Genomic DNA, 14,217 nt, shown 5'->3' with positions numbered 1-14,217 from the left:
CTTAGCATTGCCTTCTCCTCAGAGCTCAGAAACACAGAGCAGCTCTGCTGGGTCCTTGAAGACTGTGCCTTGGGGACTGGGATGTTGCAGTGTGGGGCTGTGGATGCTCAGTACTGCCACAGGTCTGCCCAGCAGAGGAGGATTTCACAGCCATGAGAGCTGAGCAGAGCCAGTTGGTTTGGCCAGGGGAACCAGATCTGAGGGCATCTGGACTGGACTGGGAGGGTGCTCTACCCAGAGCTTTGGTGGGAGAGTAACACATCCTGTGAGCCAGTGATATCCACCCCATACAGTTCCTAGGTTTGTCTGCAAAATACACCTGCATTTGGAAAGTGTAGATCAAAAACCTACCATGATCTGGAAGGACTCTCATCGTTGTTTGACCATCCAAAGGCACACTCCTGGAATTGTTTTCCAACTTGCTGCTTGAGTGCTCCAGAATACCTTACTGGTCTTCCACTGGTGGTTCTGGGTGCTGTGTTAGCTACTGAGCCTGGGGAAGCACAGGTTGTTTCCTATCTCAGTGCTGCTGATCCCAGACAGGTTATAGTACCATGAACTTGTTTCATCTCGTTCTGTTGTTCATAACTCAAAAATTTATCAGGTGTGGAACAATAATGTGTGTCTGTTTTGGGAAGGGTGAACTCCAAGAATGAAGAAAAAAGGAGCTGTTGTGACTGGCTGGGGACTCTTCAGACACTTTGAGATTAGTGCTCTATGGTATTTGCATAGAAATAGAGGGTACTTCAGCTAATACAACTCTTGAATAATTCCCTGTATTTGTATCTTTCTTTCTTTAGGGAGACTCCTACCCACTGGCAGCCCCTGCCAGGCACCAAAGCAGCCATGTTGGTGAAAGTGAACAGTCTGAGGCAGGTACAGAGCTCTTCTAACACTTCACTTCAGCTGCAGAGTGCTCCAGAGGCCAACAGCCAAAAATCTCTTCCAAAACCAGCTATATATGCTCAGCCTCAATCCACATCCCAGAGCCCTGCAGCCACAAAGCAGATGCCTCCAGGAGAAACAAAGCAGTCCATGCAGATCAAAAAGATGGAGAATGGTGGATTTTGCCTAGTGCTGACCAATGGTCCAACTTCTCAAACACCTCCAAGGAGCCGAACAGGAACCCCCCAGCCTGCATCCCCCAAATATGCCTCCCCTGCACCTATCTATGATGAGCCATCTCTAGAGTCTCCAATTTATGATGAGCCACCAGTAGATATGGACACTGAAAGTGTCACTATGAGTAGGATGTCTCCACCAAGGTCACCAAGCAATAGCTTAAAAAAGCAGCTGCAACCAACCAAATTATTACAGCATCCAGGGATGCAGCAGCAGCAAGCTGCAAAGAAGCATGCAAGAAATCCTTCTTCCACTGAATACAGCCCGGCTGGCAGAGAGTATATAAAACACATGGTCAATGTTGACCAGTCCTCCAAGCTCTCCCACTCTTCTGCTGCACCAGCTGATGCTGCTACTAAACTGCCAGGCCAGCTTACCTCAAAGGACAGCTTCAAGCAGTCCTGGAGGATCTTGGAAGCCAACGTGCTCAAGAACATGGAAGCCCATCACAGTCGGCAGAACAGCCTGCAAACTCAAGAGTACCCAACTGGCATAAGCCATCAGGATTCTGGTTATTCAACTGGCCCCTCTCCAAGCTTGAGGAAAAGGAAAGGGAGGAGGCAAGGGGCAGGTCAAGGCAGACCTGGCTCTGTGGGCAGCACCAGCGAGCTCACTGCTTTGAATGACAAGCTGATTGCTGAGATGCGTGCTGTGGTGGGCAGATCAGCAGCTTGCAGGGGAAGCAAAGCTAGCCTGGATGCTGAAAGTCTGGAGAGTGGCATCCCAGCAGAGAGCAGCAAAGTCAGATTTCAGTCTGACCACCTGAAAAAATGCATCAGCCGAAGCTCAAGGGATGACATCTCAGCCAGTAATAGGTCTCTCTATAGACAGGGCCTGGAGAGCAGGGGCAGCTTTCCCAGTGATGTGGCTGCTCCACAGGACACAGTGAGGCAGAAGAGGACTTTTGAGAAAATAGATTCTTTAGAAAAGAACGTGACCAGCCAGACAAGTTTGTCTTCATCAGATGCTACACGCCGCTCCTCCCAGGTACCTCCACAGGGTTAGGGCTGTTGTGGTGCAGAGTGGAGCACATGGTCTGCTCCTGGGTGGCTCTGGTGGATGTGCTGCAGGCAGAACATACCTGCAGAATAACAAATGGGTCACAAAGCTTCTCAGCTTTGAGGCTGGAGACCTCACGTCAGGCAAGTGGGATGAGAAGAGGGGGGATTGTGCAGGGACTCGTGTCTAGCAAGCCCTCAGCACTGCAGGCAGCTTTGTTGGGTCATCTGGGTAAATCTACTGCCTGATGGTTTTATTGAGTTCATGTCTCCTTTGGCAGCCCTGCCCTGATGTGTCCTTTCTGCCTTGGGATGGCCAGAATTGGTGGGTGCAGGGCTTGCATGGCCACATGGCAGCATTTTCTCTTTTTTTTCTCTCTCTCTTCTTTTTATAATAGTTTCTCATATTCTGTTCTCCTTTCCCATCTTCCCTGAACATGGAATGCAAATATTCAAAAACCAGTGACAGTGACCCCAGCCTCTTTTGGATGGAAATAGCTGTTTTCAAGCCCATCAGTGTGCCTGCACAACTGGAGTAGGTTTTCTCTATAAATTCTGCAGAACTTAGTTTGCCATCCTTTATCCTATTTGGATTTCAAGGAATCTCCTGGTTTAGTTCCAATTTAGTTTCTATATAGGCAGTTTTATCTCCTGTGAAGTTTTTGTCCTTTTTCTCTTTGCTCACTCTTCAGTTATTTCACTCCTGTGGAACAGCCTGAGACACAGCTGATAACAATCCTCCAGCATGAAAAGTGACTGTTTATTTTAACCCTTTGTTCTGTCTTTTTTCCTGTTTACTCACCCTCAACCTTTCATGAAGAAACTTGGCAGAGCTCCCTGAGCACTTCAGGTTGCTCCAGCAGTCCTGTGAGGTGTCACTTTTCTCTGGAAGCCAGGCTGACACCTCCCAGCTGGATCAGATTTGTGTGTATGTCTTCTTCTCTTTATTGTAATTTCTGATCCGTGGTGCCTTGCTTCTACCTGAAACCCTTTTAAACACTGATTCCTTGTTCCTGCATTTTCCATTTTTCAGGCACAGAGCCTGTTTGGGTTCACATGACTCACATAGTTCAGCAATTTCGTTTCTCAGCCTTTTAGGCTTGCTGGGAGGCTGCTCTCAGGTCTTCAGGATGTGCTACACCTCGGTGCATTGATGCCATGAGTTGAGACTTGATGGCTTGATTATGCACAAGAGATGGTGGGCTGGGAACAGGCTGGGAATAGCCTTGAAAGTGAAGAAGAATGATTGATATGTGGTAGGTTGGAGAAGGTGAATACAGTGGAAGATGTTAGGGGATGGATGTTGTAGGAAAGACAGCAAATCAATAAATAAATATTTACAGAAAGATGCTGAGGTGTCGAGTGGCAGGAAGGAGGGGAGGAGGTTGCAGAGAATGTGGCATCAAAATTGCTGTGTCCTTTGAAATGGCAGCTTGTGGCTTGAGTCACCAGCAGTGCCCTGTGCTGGACCTGCCTGCTGGAGAGGGGAATCAGGAGACAAGGAAATCCATTATCCAGGGAGGGTGGGCAGAAGTTCTTGGACAGGCTGAGCAGAGTGGGTGTGTCCTGTCAGCACAAAGTTAATAGCTGGGTAGTTGTGTGAATGAGATTTGAGAGATAAACTCTGGAAAGAGAAGAGAGAAGCAAGAGGCTGTTGAATCTCTAGAGAGCCATGAGGAGGTGGAACCTGAGAAGGAGCATGCTGAAGGAGCAATTGGGGTGGTAGGAGAAAAATCAATCCTGGGTATGGAAGGTGGACTGAAGGAGATTGAGGATGCAGATAGCAGAGAAAAATAGAGAAAAACTGCAGGCAGGGATTTTTAGGCAACATGTTGAGTGAATTCAGAGAGGGTGAGGAGGTAGAGGGGTAACTCAAGGTATAAAAACCCCAAACTAAGTAGACAAGCAGGAGAAATTACTGTGCCCCAGGCTGGCAATAAGAGGTGGAGTGTGATGTGTGCTAATCCTGTCATCCACATGTAGATACCTGTTTGGGGCAAGATAGGGACGGGTGGGACTGCACAAGCCTCTGTCATGAGTTCAGCAGTTCCTCCTTACTCAGAAGAAAACACTGACTGGCTCTAAGTATTTAAGAACCAGTGTGTATTTTGGGGTTGACTGCAGGCCAAGGCCAGAATAGAGTGTGCCATGCATAGTAAAGGTGATGTGTGAAGAGAGGAAATGTGTGTTTTATTTCACTTTTTCCACTGCAAAACCAAAATTAGCAGGATTTCTGTTTCTTTGTCTTCCTTTAAAACCAAAAAACCTCAGGAATATCTTGTTTGGTTTTCTCCTACTTACTGGAGATCTCCTTGGAGAACACAGAAGTGTGGGCTGTTTACCTGGGAATTTAAAGTCTAACAAAGAAGTCTGTTTCCTAAAAAAAAAACTTGTTGGGCGTTTGAGTTCCATATGTGTCCCAGGCTGCCACTTCCATCCTGAATTCTGTGTGGGCAAAAGAAGTGTCTTATTCTCACAGGTTGTTATTACACTTCATTTTCTTGGGATCAGTACTACCCAAGCTCTAATTATGTCGTTATCCACAGTGACCACTGGGGTAGGAGCAGGGACAAGGGCTGGGAGGAAGGAAGATCTTTGTCTCTGCTGCTTCCTTATCTCTGTGAACTTGTGATCAGTGGCCTTGTCCCTGGAGCAGATGAGTTTGATCAGTGTGGGTGGGGAGCAGCTGTCCCTCCCTAGTCCTCTGAGAATTAAAACCAACCCAATAGTTGTGGACAATTTGGATTTAATTTGGGGAAGGTTCTGCCTGCCTTGGGTAGGAAAACATGGTAGGGAGCCCATCCCAGGGATGTGCCTGTGTCCTGTGCAGTGGTACCCATGGAAGTGCTGGGTCTGCAGTCTGTATCTGTCCCATGGACACTGAGGAGCAGGGTTACTGATGGAGAGATCCTTCACTCGTGGTGTGAGTGGAGGGTTGGGTGCAGATCCAGCCTGGGCAGTGGTGGAGACTGACCCAGATACCAGTCTCTTCCATTTTACCAACCCAAGCACTGTTTATCCCACCTGGGTGACAGCACTGCCATCAAAAATGGCTGTGACCATGCTCCAATCTGCCTCCCTTAGCTTTTCCTGTGCTGTTGGTGAGTCTTGCCAGTATTTCCACTAGGAAGGTCATGGTGGAATTGAGATCCATGTTTTGAATGCCTCAGTGCAGAGATTGTCCAGGCACATGGTGCCTGAAGCTCAGCAGCTCCCAATGGTCCCTTGCCAGGTTGATTTGATTTTGTCTTTTTTTTTTTTTTTAGTAGAATTTGGAAAAATAGTAATGGTGAGAACGGCTGTGGGGTTGTAGGGGCCAGAAAGGGTAAATACAGGAAGGAAATAACCCCAGTATTGCTGTGGCTGTCAAGTATCTGCCCTCTTGGTATTCCCCACCCAGCTCCTGGGCTTCTGCAGCCTTGTGGGAACTGGGAGTGGGGAGAACCTTGGCTCTTTGGGGTCTGCCTGGTGCCACAGAGCTGTACTCCTGCTCGGGCTGTCCCCTGGAGCTCTGGGAGAACTTGGACAGTCGGCCCTGTTACTCCGTGTCCCCACACTCGCCTTGGGAACAGCATCAGTGTGTGGGGCTGTGCCAGCCAGGCTTTGGCACAGCCACACGTGTTTCCCAGATTCCCCACCTTGCAGTTACTGGTAGCTTCCTGCCTCACTGGTGAGGATTGTCCCAGCAGGGTGAGGAGTCACTTTTGACACTTCTGTTCTCCGTTGCAGCCCGGGACCATCGAGTTGGACCCCAAGCAGGAGAGCAGTGCCCAGCCTGCTGGCTGCATGGGATATCACTTCCCTTACACCACCCTGAGGAAGCCCCTGTCCCAGAGCAGCATGGCAGACTGGGCCTCCAAAAACCTCAACATGCACACCCAGGGCATCTTCCGCCGCCGGATCTCCATCTCCAACATGCTCTCCTGGAACGGGGGCTCCATCAAGAAGCCCATGCTCATCACCAGCAACCGCACCATCAAAAAGGAGGCGTGTGAGATGTTCAAACTGGTGCAGAGCTACATGGGGGATCGTCAGACCCGAATGGACCGGAACCACGTGGCCTTGGTGACCGTCACCAAGTGCTGGAGCGTGCAGGGCCTGCGGGACGAGCTGTACATCCAGCTGATCCGGCAGACAACAGACAACACCTGCTTCAGAAGCCTGGCCTGGGGCTGGGAACTGATGGCCATCAGCCTGGCCTTTTTCTCCCCATCCCCCAAATTTCAGTCTTACCTGGAAGGGTACATTTATCGCCACCTTGACAGTGATGAAAACAGTAAGTGCCTCCTGCACACCCTGTCCTGCTGGCTTGGGCCATGAACTCGGGGTTGTCTGGTGTTTATAAAAAAGAGGTAGTCACCAGCCAGGGTTGTGGTTTTGGTGTGAGAGCACCATGTGCTGGGCAAATTCATCCTCCCTGGGTGAGATGAAGCTGCCATCAGCTCATCTCCTGGCAGTTCTCACTGGCAGGGAAAGATCAGCCCTGGGCTGTGCTCATCTCATCAGCTGCGTGGCGAGAGCAGCTCTGAAAAGAGCTCTTTGGGTTCTCTAAAAACACTGTTTGCTTCAAAGTTCCTTAAAGGAAGGAAGGAAAAAAAAAAAAAAGAAAAAAAAAAAGATGGATGTCAATACAGAATTTTTTAGGGGAGCTATTGCAAACATTACAAACAGGCCTTAGCCTGACAAGTCACTGGGATCCTGAAGGATGTTATGGCTTTTGTGAGCAGATGCCATTTAGGGGTCTTGCAGAAGCCTTGGGGACCAGCCCAGCATACATTTGCTTATTACCACAATTTTACATTGCACCCTGTGCAAAACCCCAACAAACCAAGCAGGAGTGTTCATGGGCTGATTGTCACTGTTTCAGCAGCATTCCCTGTGTCTCATCCAGTGTCAGGTGAGAAACCAGAGCACATATTTCCACTGGGGGCTTCAAACTCAACTTGAAATCCCCCCAGATTTGCAGGGCAGGTGCAGAGGTTCTTGTCCAGCATCTCTCTGCCCTGGTGTGGCAGTGGAGGTGGGTGGGTCTCAAGGCAGCAGTGGTGCAATGCCTGTGTTTGTCTTCTGGTTTTTAAAGTGGTGTTTCTTCACTGAACTGTTGGATGTGCAGCACTGGTTTGGGTTTTCTTGAGGATCCCAGGACCTTGTCATTTCTCCCCAAAACCACTCCCTTCAGCTACACTTGGCCCAGGAGTGAAAAATCACTTTGTCAGCACCAGGGTCCAGGCAGCAAGGAGGAGAAAGCAGTTGTTCCTTCTGCTGGTACTTAGGCAATGAGTTTACTTAGGTAGAAGCTTGTTTTCTGGAGCTCCTTCTCAATTATTTGGCCATTTGGAGAAGTTGAGTCATGGTCTGGGCCCCACGCTGGGGGGGCTATGTTTGAAGCTGGCTGTGGTACAGGACCTTTCCTCAGGCAGACCTCACACTGGAATGAGATGGTCACCGTGTCTTAGGGCAGTTCTGGGCTGTGGTATTTTATCATTCCATGTCATTAAACCAGAGCTTTTCTTGATTTTTTTCAGTTGCCCAGCGCATCAAGGAGCTTGTGGATCTGAAAAACAAGAAGAACTCCAAATCCAGGAAAAAGAGGAAACAAAACACTGAGGATGAAGGTAAAGGGAAGGACAGCATGCAGGGGGCCTAGAGGGAGAGCTGCACTGACCTCTGGCAGGCAGGGATGCTGAAAATCAGAGCAGTGCTTTACAGCAGGTGATGGGTGTGAGAGGTTTGAGCAGAGCAGAGCTGGGCACAATACAGGACAGGTACCAGTGTGGCAACTTCATCTCACAGTTGTGTGAGAAGTGGATTTTCATTTAGCTACAGACCTGGGGTGAAGCTGATCTGGTCTGTGTGTGCTACAGGGTTCCCCATAGCACACTCCAGACATGGAGCCAGCGTGGGGAAAAGAACCTGAGTCAATTGTAGTCATGGAGTTTGTAAAGCACCACCCAACCTGAGAACCTTCAGGGAGGACACAAAGAGCACTGCCTTTTTCTCTCCAGTATTGGCTTCCCCTTGTCCACACTCCCTGGACACTACCCCAGGGCTTGCAATATCATCTCTGCCAGATGGGCAGGAGCTCACATATTCCTCCAGCCTCAGGCTTTAATTGCTGCCTGGAGGGAAATACCTGGTCTGGTTCAAGTCTTGCTAAGCAAAGTCCGTTCATTTTTAACTTTTTTTCATGTTACTTCCAGGAAATTTGAGCTAATCCTTTGAATTCATATCAGGCAGCACTTCATATCATGTGGCCTCTGTGATTTTATTCTGGGAGAGCTGGAGTCCTGCTCCCTGCATCAGCCCTACCTGATGCCAGCAGGCAGGCGTGTGACACCCCAGCTGCCCTCTCCTGGGGTGGCTTCCCTGTGTCCCTCCTCCCCCAAGGCAGCTGCAAGTCCGGGAGGTTCCTGAGGAGGCCCCTGGGTTGCAGCCCCTGCAATAAGAGTGTCTGTCACTCCTCTGTCTCCAGTGGGATTCAGAGCAGAGACCTGAAATTACACAGAGGGATTAAATTTCTAGCAGGGATATATCTTTTTTCTTTACTGTTCAGGCTCAGGAAAGTTCAGCCCATTCTGAGTCTTCAAAAAGTCATTTTCCTTCTGCTGAGAGGCACTTGGGTATCTTTTTTTGGGACAGCTCCCTGGAGATTGCTGTGTGCAGGGCATGCTCTGTCTTTGGGTGAGCAGGCTCTTTGTGTGAGTGCTTCCATCTGTTGCATGTGCTTAGGAAGACAGAGGTAGTTTTACCTAAAAACAAAAAATACACTTAAAAAAATATTATATATGTGTGTGAATGAAATGTTATGAAAAACGCATACCAGGATAGATTTATAAAATTTCTAAAACTTCCAGAATGAAGCACTTGAAAGTCAGAGGTGCCTGTGTGGCCTCAGCTGGGGCTCTGGGCACAGGTTACATGCTGTCCCTTTGCTGGACCCTGTCAGCTTCCTGGCACACAGAAGCCCTGCTCTGGCCATGACCTGAGGCTTTAGAATAAAAGAACTGCTCTGCAGGCTCCTACTGGGATCTGTAAAGGTGACAGGGGCTGGCACGTCCCTGGAACCAGCAATTTCACAAGTGACTGATAACACTGGATGTTTTCTGGGGTCTGACCCCAAGAAAGAGGGGATTCTGCAGGGATGTGGCAGGTGCTGTCTGCTGCCAGCTGAAAGGCTCAGGCTGCTCCACCAGCCCCATTTCCAGATGTGTGAGGGGTGGGTAGGATGCAGCTTCCTGATGCTTCAAGGCCATTGTGAGAAGTTCATAAGTAGCTCTGAAATATTTAGATGGTTATGGATGATGCACCAGCAATTTAGCAGATCAATCTGTAAGAAAATTAAATGTACTGTTTTCAGATGGAATTGAATAGTAGAATATAGTGAAAAATGGAGTTAGAGCAGAGATTTCCCACACACACTTCTTTCAGTGCAGAGGCTTGTAGATAAATACTTGGGTGAGTTCATACTTATCTAACGTGCAAAGAAATTATTTTGAAGTTTCCCATGCTTACATCTTCAGTCTTCACCTTCTGGTATAATTCTCTGTGAGTAAATGAAATATGAAGGTGGTGCAAGGTCTTTTCATGATCAGTAACCCATTGAAAGGCAGAAGAATAAATAACAGGTAGATATAAATGATGTGTTCTCAGGAGGAGGATTGTCTGCTGATCCTACAGGAATGTAATCTGGGCTTTGGGTTTGTACAAGGAGACAAATAATGAGCTGGCAGCTCAGTGTTGTTACAAAATTATTAATTATATTAGACTGTACAAACTAAAGGTGCAGAGGGATCTCAAAAGGGTGAGTAACTACACGATCAAACAACAGAGAAAACTGCCAGCAAAAGCCAAGTTTTGTACATGGGGAGACATCCCTAACTGCAGGGGCAGCAGGAGGCTCCTGCAGAGCTGTTTCAGGGAGGGAAAGACATTTTGGAGCCTGTGTTTGAGTTTCCAGAAATGTACACATGGTGCTAGGAAGCAGTCAGAAATCAAACAGAAGATGAGGAGCTTGTAGAAAAGGCACAGAGAGCAAAGCAGCACGTGGCTCGTGCTGTGCCCACGAGTCCTGCCCATGGTCCCTCCGTGTGACAGAGGAAGCCCCACAGGAGCTGGACCTGGAGGAGGGAAGGGAGGAGAAGGTCAGGGGACTGAAGGAAACTGCAGGACACCTGGGGAAAGTGAGAGGAAGAGGATTTCTTGTTTGTTGTTTTAAGAGAGTTAGAAACCACCTGGTTTTGTTGTTGGGCTTAAGAGTGTTCTGCTCTGAATCACAAAATTAAATTATTAGGAGTTGGCAGAGTAGGTGCTGTCCAGGTTATGAGCATAAAGAGATTTAGGGAGAAATGGGACAAATTTGGAGCAGAAAGGACTGTCAAGTGATGGTGAAAGGTCCAGGTGCAACGCTGCCTCAGGGTATCTCCCACCTGCTGTTAGCTGGGAGATTTTCCAAAGAGGACACTCATTTTTCAGACATCCTCTGTCTGTTTTTTATGTTTCTGGTGGCAGATGCAGGCTGCTGATGTCACAGCACTTTGGGCTGGCAAAGCACAGCATTTTCCCTGAAGGCAAGGGTGGTGGAGCAGCATTGCTGGGATGCAGAAAGGTGCACTGGGGGGGTGAGGAAGAGGAGCTAGAACACTGCTGTAAACCCAGGGTGCCTGGGCAGGTCAAAGCCAGGAGAGTGGCACTGGTGCAGAGCCCAGCTGAGCTGTTCAGGAGACACCAACTCCAGTGCCAAAGAGCATGGCCCTGGTCTGAGAGTCTGGTTTGGCTGGTCCAGGCTGGGGAAGATCACAGAGAAACCAAGACAGCAGCTTCTGCTGTGCTAAAATATGTGTTCCATGGCTGTGTTCTGAATCCACATTGTTTGCTGCATTTTTCAAGACATTTTTTGGCAGGAGAGAGTTCAAGTCTATTCCAGAAGGTATGTTCCTGCATGTGCCCTGCCTGGATTTTTTAACTTCTTATAAAAGATGTTCTTGAAGAAGCTCCTCACATGTATTTCTAGGCCAGCACATGGAAAAATATTTTCCTTTGCAAACTGTTTTTCACTGTGTGGGTTGTTGGTAGCCTTCTGTTCCCGAGCTCCTGGGGCTACCCTGGTACCACAGGAAGTAACAGATCAGCTTTGGATTCCACAGATTCATGGTGTGCTCAGGGAAGTGGAATTGCCTTCAGTATTAGCCCTTTCCAGCCCTTCCCTGCACCGGGGCCAAGAGCTGGGGAGCAGCACAGGGGGTACCTGGCAAGGAAAGGGAACTGCCAGGAGCTCCTCCCCAGCTCAGCATTTTAAAAGCAGCCAGATGGCTGAGTCAGGGCTCAGGTTTGGGAAAGCAAAGGCTAAAGCTAAATTCTGCTCCTCTCCCTCACATCTCCAGCTCACCACTTGTCTCCCAGCCTCTCCGTGTCTCCTTCACCCCTCTGGCTCTGCAGGTGCCCCAGGAGCTGGCAGGGGTGGGGTTGGGGCTGGGGGGTTTTTGGGGGAACCCTGTGGGAGCCTTTGTGGCAGAGCACAGGTCACCCCCTTCCTCGGGGCTCCCTCTGCTTTTTTGTGACTGATCCGTGGGCAATGACAGGTCCTGCCCCTTGTGCACGGGGCAAGTTTAATTTTCAGTTTATTTGTTTGAAATTTGGTCGGCTCCACACACAGCCCTGGCTGTCCCCTCTGGATCAGAGGCTGCAGCTTGGTCCTCACTGGGAACAGGATGCCTCGCTGCAGGAAGTGCAGGATGTAGGTTTTTGGCTTTTCCCAGGATCCGGGGGCTTTCTGGGAAAGTACAAAACAGGCTTCAAGTGAACGTGTCCAGCTGCTGCCCCCGTGTCAAGACAGTCAGTTCCTTTGCAAACCTTGTTCAACTCTTAGGATGATTATGGGTTTCACGGTCTAATTACAGTGTGAAAAAAACATTTTGTATCATTATTAGTTTTGAATGTGCTGCCTCCCTTGTAATTGTGCTGCAGAGACACAGAGCAATCTATTCCCATCCCCTCCTTTGTGCAGCAGATGACACTGTGCCCATTTTAACAACAAAAGTTGTAACCTGAAATAGTGAAGCATCACAAAGCAGCTCACTGGTTTTGTTTTCTTTAATCCTTAGATATTTCCAGTGTAAATCATGCCTGGGATTAGCAGCATTTTTGCATACAGGGAATATTTTGCTTTAGATATTCCCAAGAGAGAGAAATTCTCAAAACTGACTTTCCTTCCCTTTGTCTGGGAGAGGGGGATGCTCTTGTCCTCCTTGGGCACTGCTCCAGCACTGTGGAGAGGCTCTGCTCCAGCTGGGACAGCCAAGCAGCTTGTCTGAGGCACAGGGGGCTTGTTTCATTCCGGGGAGCCAAGGACTGTGGTTTGTCTGCTGGCTGAGAGGAGGACGAGGAAAGTGCATCTCTCACCTCTGTGAAATGCTGTTCTCCTTGAGAAGAGCTTGTCCTCCCTCCACATCGAGAGGAACTGAGGAACTCCAGGCTCCTGACCAGCTCACCTAAGCCCTAGGGGTGTGTACAAGGCTGTTCTGAAGCGCAGCATCTGACCAGAATGTAGATTTTTAAAAGCCACAAGTATTTTGAACTCCGCTGCAAGCTTTGAGCCTGGCAGGGAATCAAATAGGGCAGATCTATTCACTGCTTTCAGCAAGCAATTTGGGTTTGACTCGAAAAAGAACAAAAGGCCAACGGTTTTGGAAAAACTCTCCCAGCAATCAGTGCTCTGTCAGTGCAAACATTTCTCTTGGTGTCACGAGGGGATTAGTTCTGTGAGTCCTGGCTCTGCTTGCCCTCTGAGTTTGCTGAACCCAGCGCAGCCAGAGCAGCTCTTCTCGTGGGGGCTGCAGCTCTTGTGGGCAAGTTCCTGAGCTCCCCTGGCTCTGATTCTCCTCCTGTCACGGAGCCTCATGGCACAGACTTGGGCTGCAGGAGGGAGAAGGAGGCTGAGAAGAGGCCCTTCTGCCCTCCCATCCCTCTCCCTGTGTCCCAAGTTCATGGATCGCCCCTCCAGCCCCACGCACCTTTGGCTGCTCTTGCCTCTTCCTAACATTGCAGTTCTTGAATCAGAAACAATTTGTTTAAAAGACTTTGAAATCTTCCCGGGTTAGAGCCTGGCTCTGCCTGCTCCCTGGCAATTGGTAACCACCCAGCCCTGGGTGTCAGCTGCTCAGAGCAAGGGCTTTCACTCACCTGCCGGGCTCTGAACGCTTCGTGTGGAGTCAGGACGGGGTCAGGCTGCCTGTGAATCTCCTCAGGAGCAGGGTGGGAGGTGCAGAGCTCTGAGCTGTGACTCAGGAGCTGAATCCTGCCAAGCCCAAGCAGCAACTTGTGCTGAGGCTGCCTGCCACAGGGCTGCAGGGCCTTGGGGTGCTGGCAGCCTCTCTGCACAAAAGGGGGGTGGCTGTTGGGGTGCTGGTGGGACCAGCTGCCCCGGTGCTCTTTGTGGGGTGTCACTGTGGTGTGTGAATGGCACTGAGGGCTGACCCTTCACTTTCCTTCCCACCAGGTCTGCCCATCAGCACCTACGCCAAGTACTGCTACCGGAAACTCCAGAAAGTGGCTGTCACTGGAGGCAAAAAGGTGAGCAGCTGCTCCAGGGGGCTGCCTGCACCACACGCAGCTTCTCGGGTCCCAGGGCTCTGGCACCTCACCGCTGATTTAGTGATGGGAAATGGAGACAGAGTGAGCGGGAGAGGCTTGCTCAGGGCTTGTCCCCCCATGAACCTGTGGGTGAAGGCTGCTGCCCAGGTCCTGCCATCCTCTTGGCAGGCAGCAGTGGCTTGGCACTCCTTGGTCTTAGGGATGTGGAGGACAAACCTGATGTTTGCCTCTCCCCAGGGCTAGAGGTGCAGGGAATGCCCAGCGTTTGATTTCTTCAGATGAGGGAACAGTCTCCCTTTGCCACTGAGAGTTTGCACAGGCCAAGCCTCGCTGCTTTTTTACTGCAGAATTATTCATTCCCAGTTCCCCAAATCCCACAGCAGAGATGGCTGCTGCAGAGGAGAGCCTCAGTGCTCTGCGTTAGCTGGAAATCCCCCTCCTCCCTTTCCCCCACGCAGTTCTGCACAGGGCTGTGAAAGCTGGCAGGCAGCCCCAGCCTGTCCATCCT

The 14,217-nt window shown here is 49.8% G+C and overlaps 1 protein-coding gene across 1 annotated transcript in view; it reads left to right on the top strand.

Moving 5' to 3' along the window:
- The window catches only part of LOC139803568 (rho GTPase-activating protein 39-like), a 54,419-nt gene that overhangs the window by 34,455 nt on the left and 5,747 nt on the right, over nucleotides 1-14,217 (top strand). Inside the window, exons 3-6 of the mRNA XM_071759847.1 lie at nucleotides 801-2,109; nucleotides 5,850-6,396; nucleotides 7,646-7,735; nucleotides 13,615-13,688. Coding sequence (XP_071615948.1) covers nucleotides 801-2,109; nucleotides 5,850-6,396; nucleotides 7,646-7,735; nucleotides 13,615-13,688 — 2,020 coding nt within the window. The remainder of the gene's footprint in view (nucleotides 1-800; nucleotides 2,110-5,849; nucleotides 6,397-7,645; nucleotides 7,736-13,614; nucleotides 13,689-14,217) is intronic.

The sequence above is a fragment of the Heliangelus exortis genome, chromosome 16 (assembly GCF_036169615.1).
Source record: "Heliangelus exortis chromosome 16, bHelExo1.hap1, whole genome shotgun sequence".
NCBI lineage: Eukaryota > Metazoa > Chordata > Aves > Apodiformes > Trochilidae > Heliangelus > Heliangelus exortis.
The sequence above is the reverse complement of the archived record's forward strand: the minus strand, read 5'-3'. Positions and strand labels throughout refer to the sequence as shown.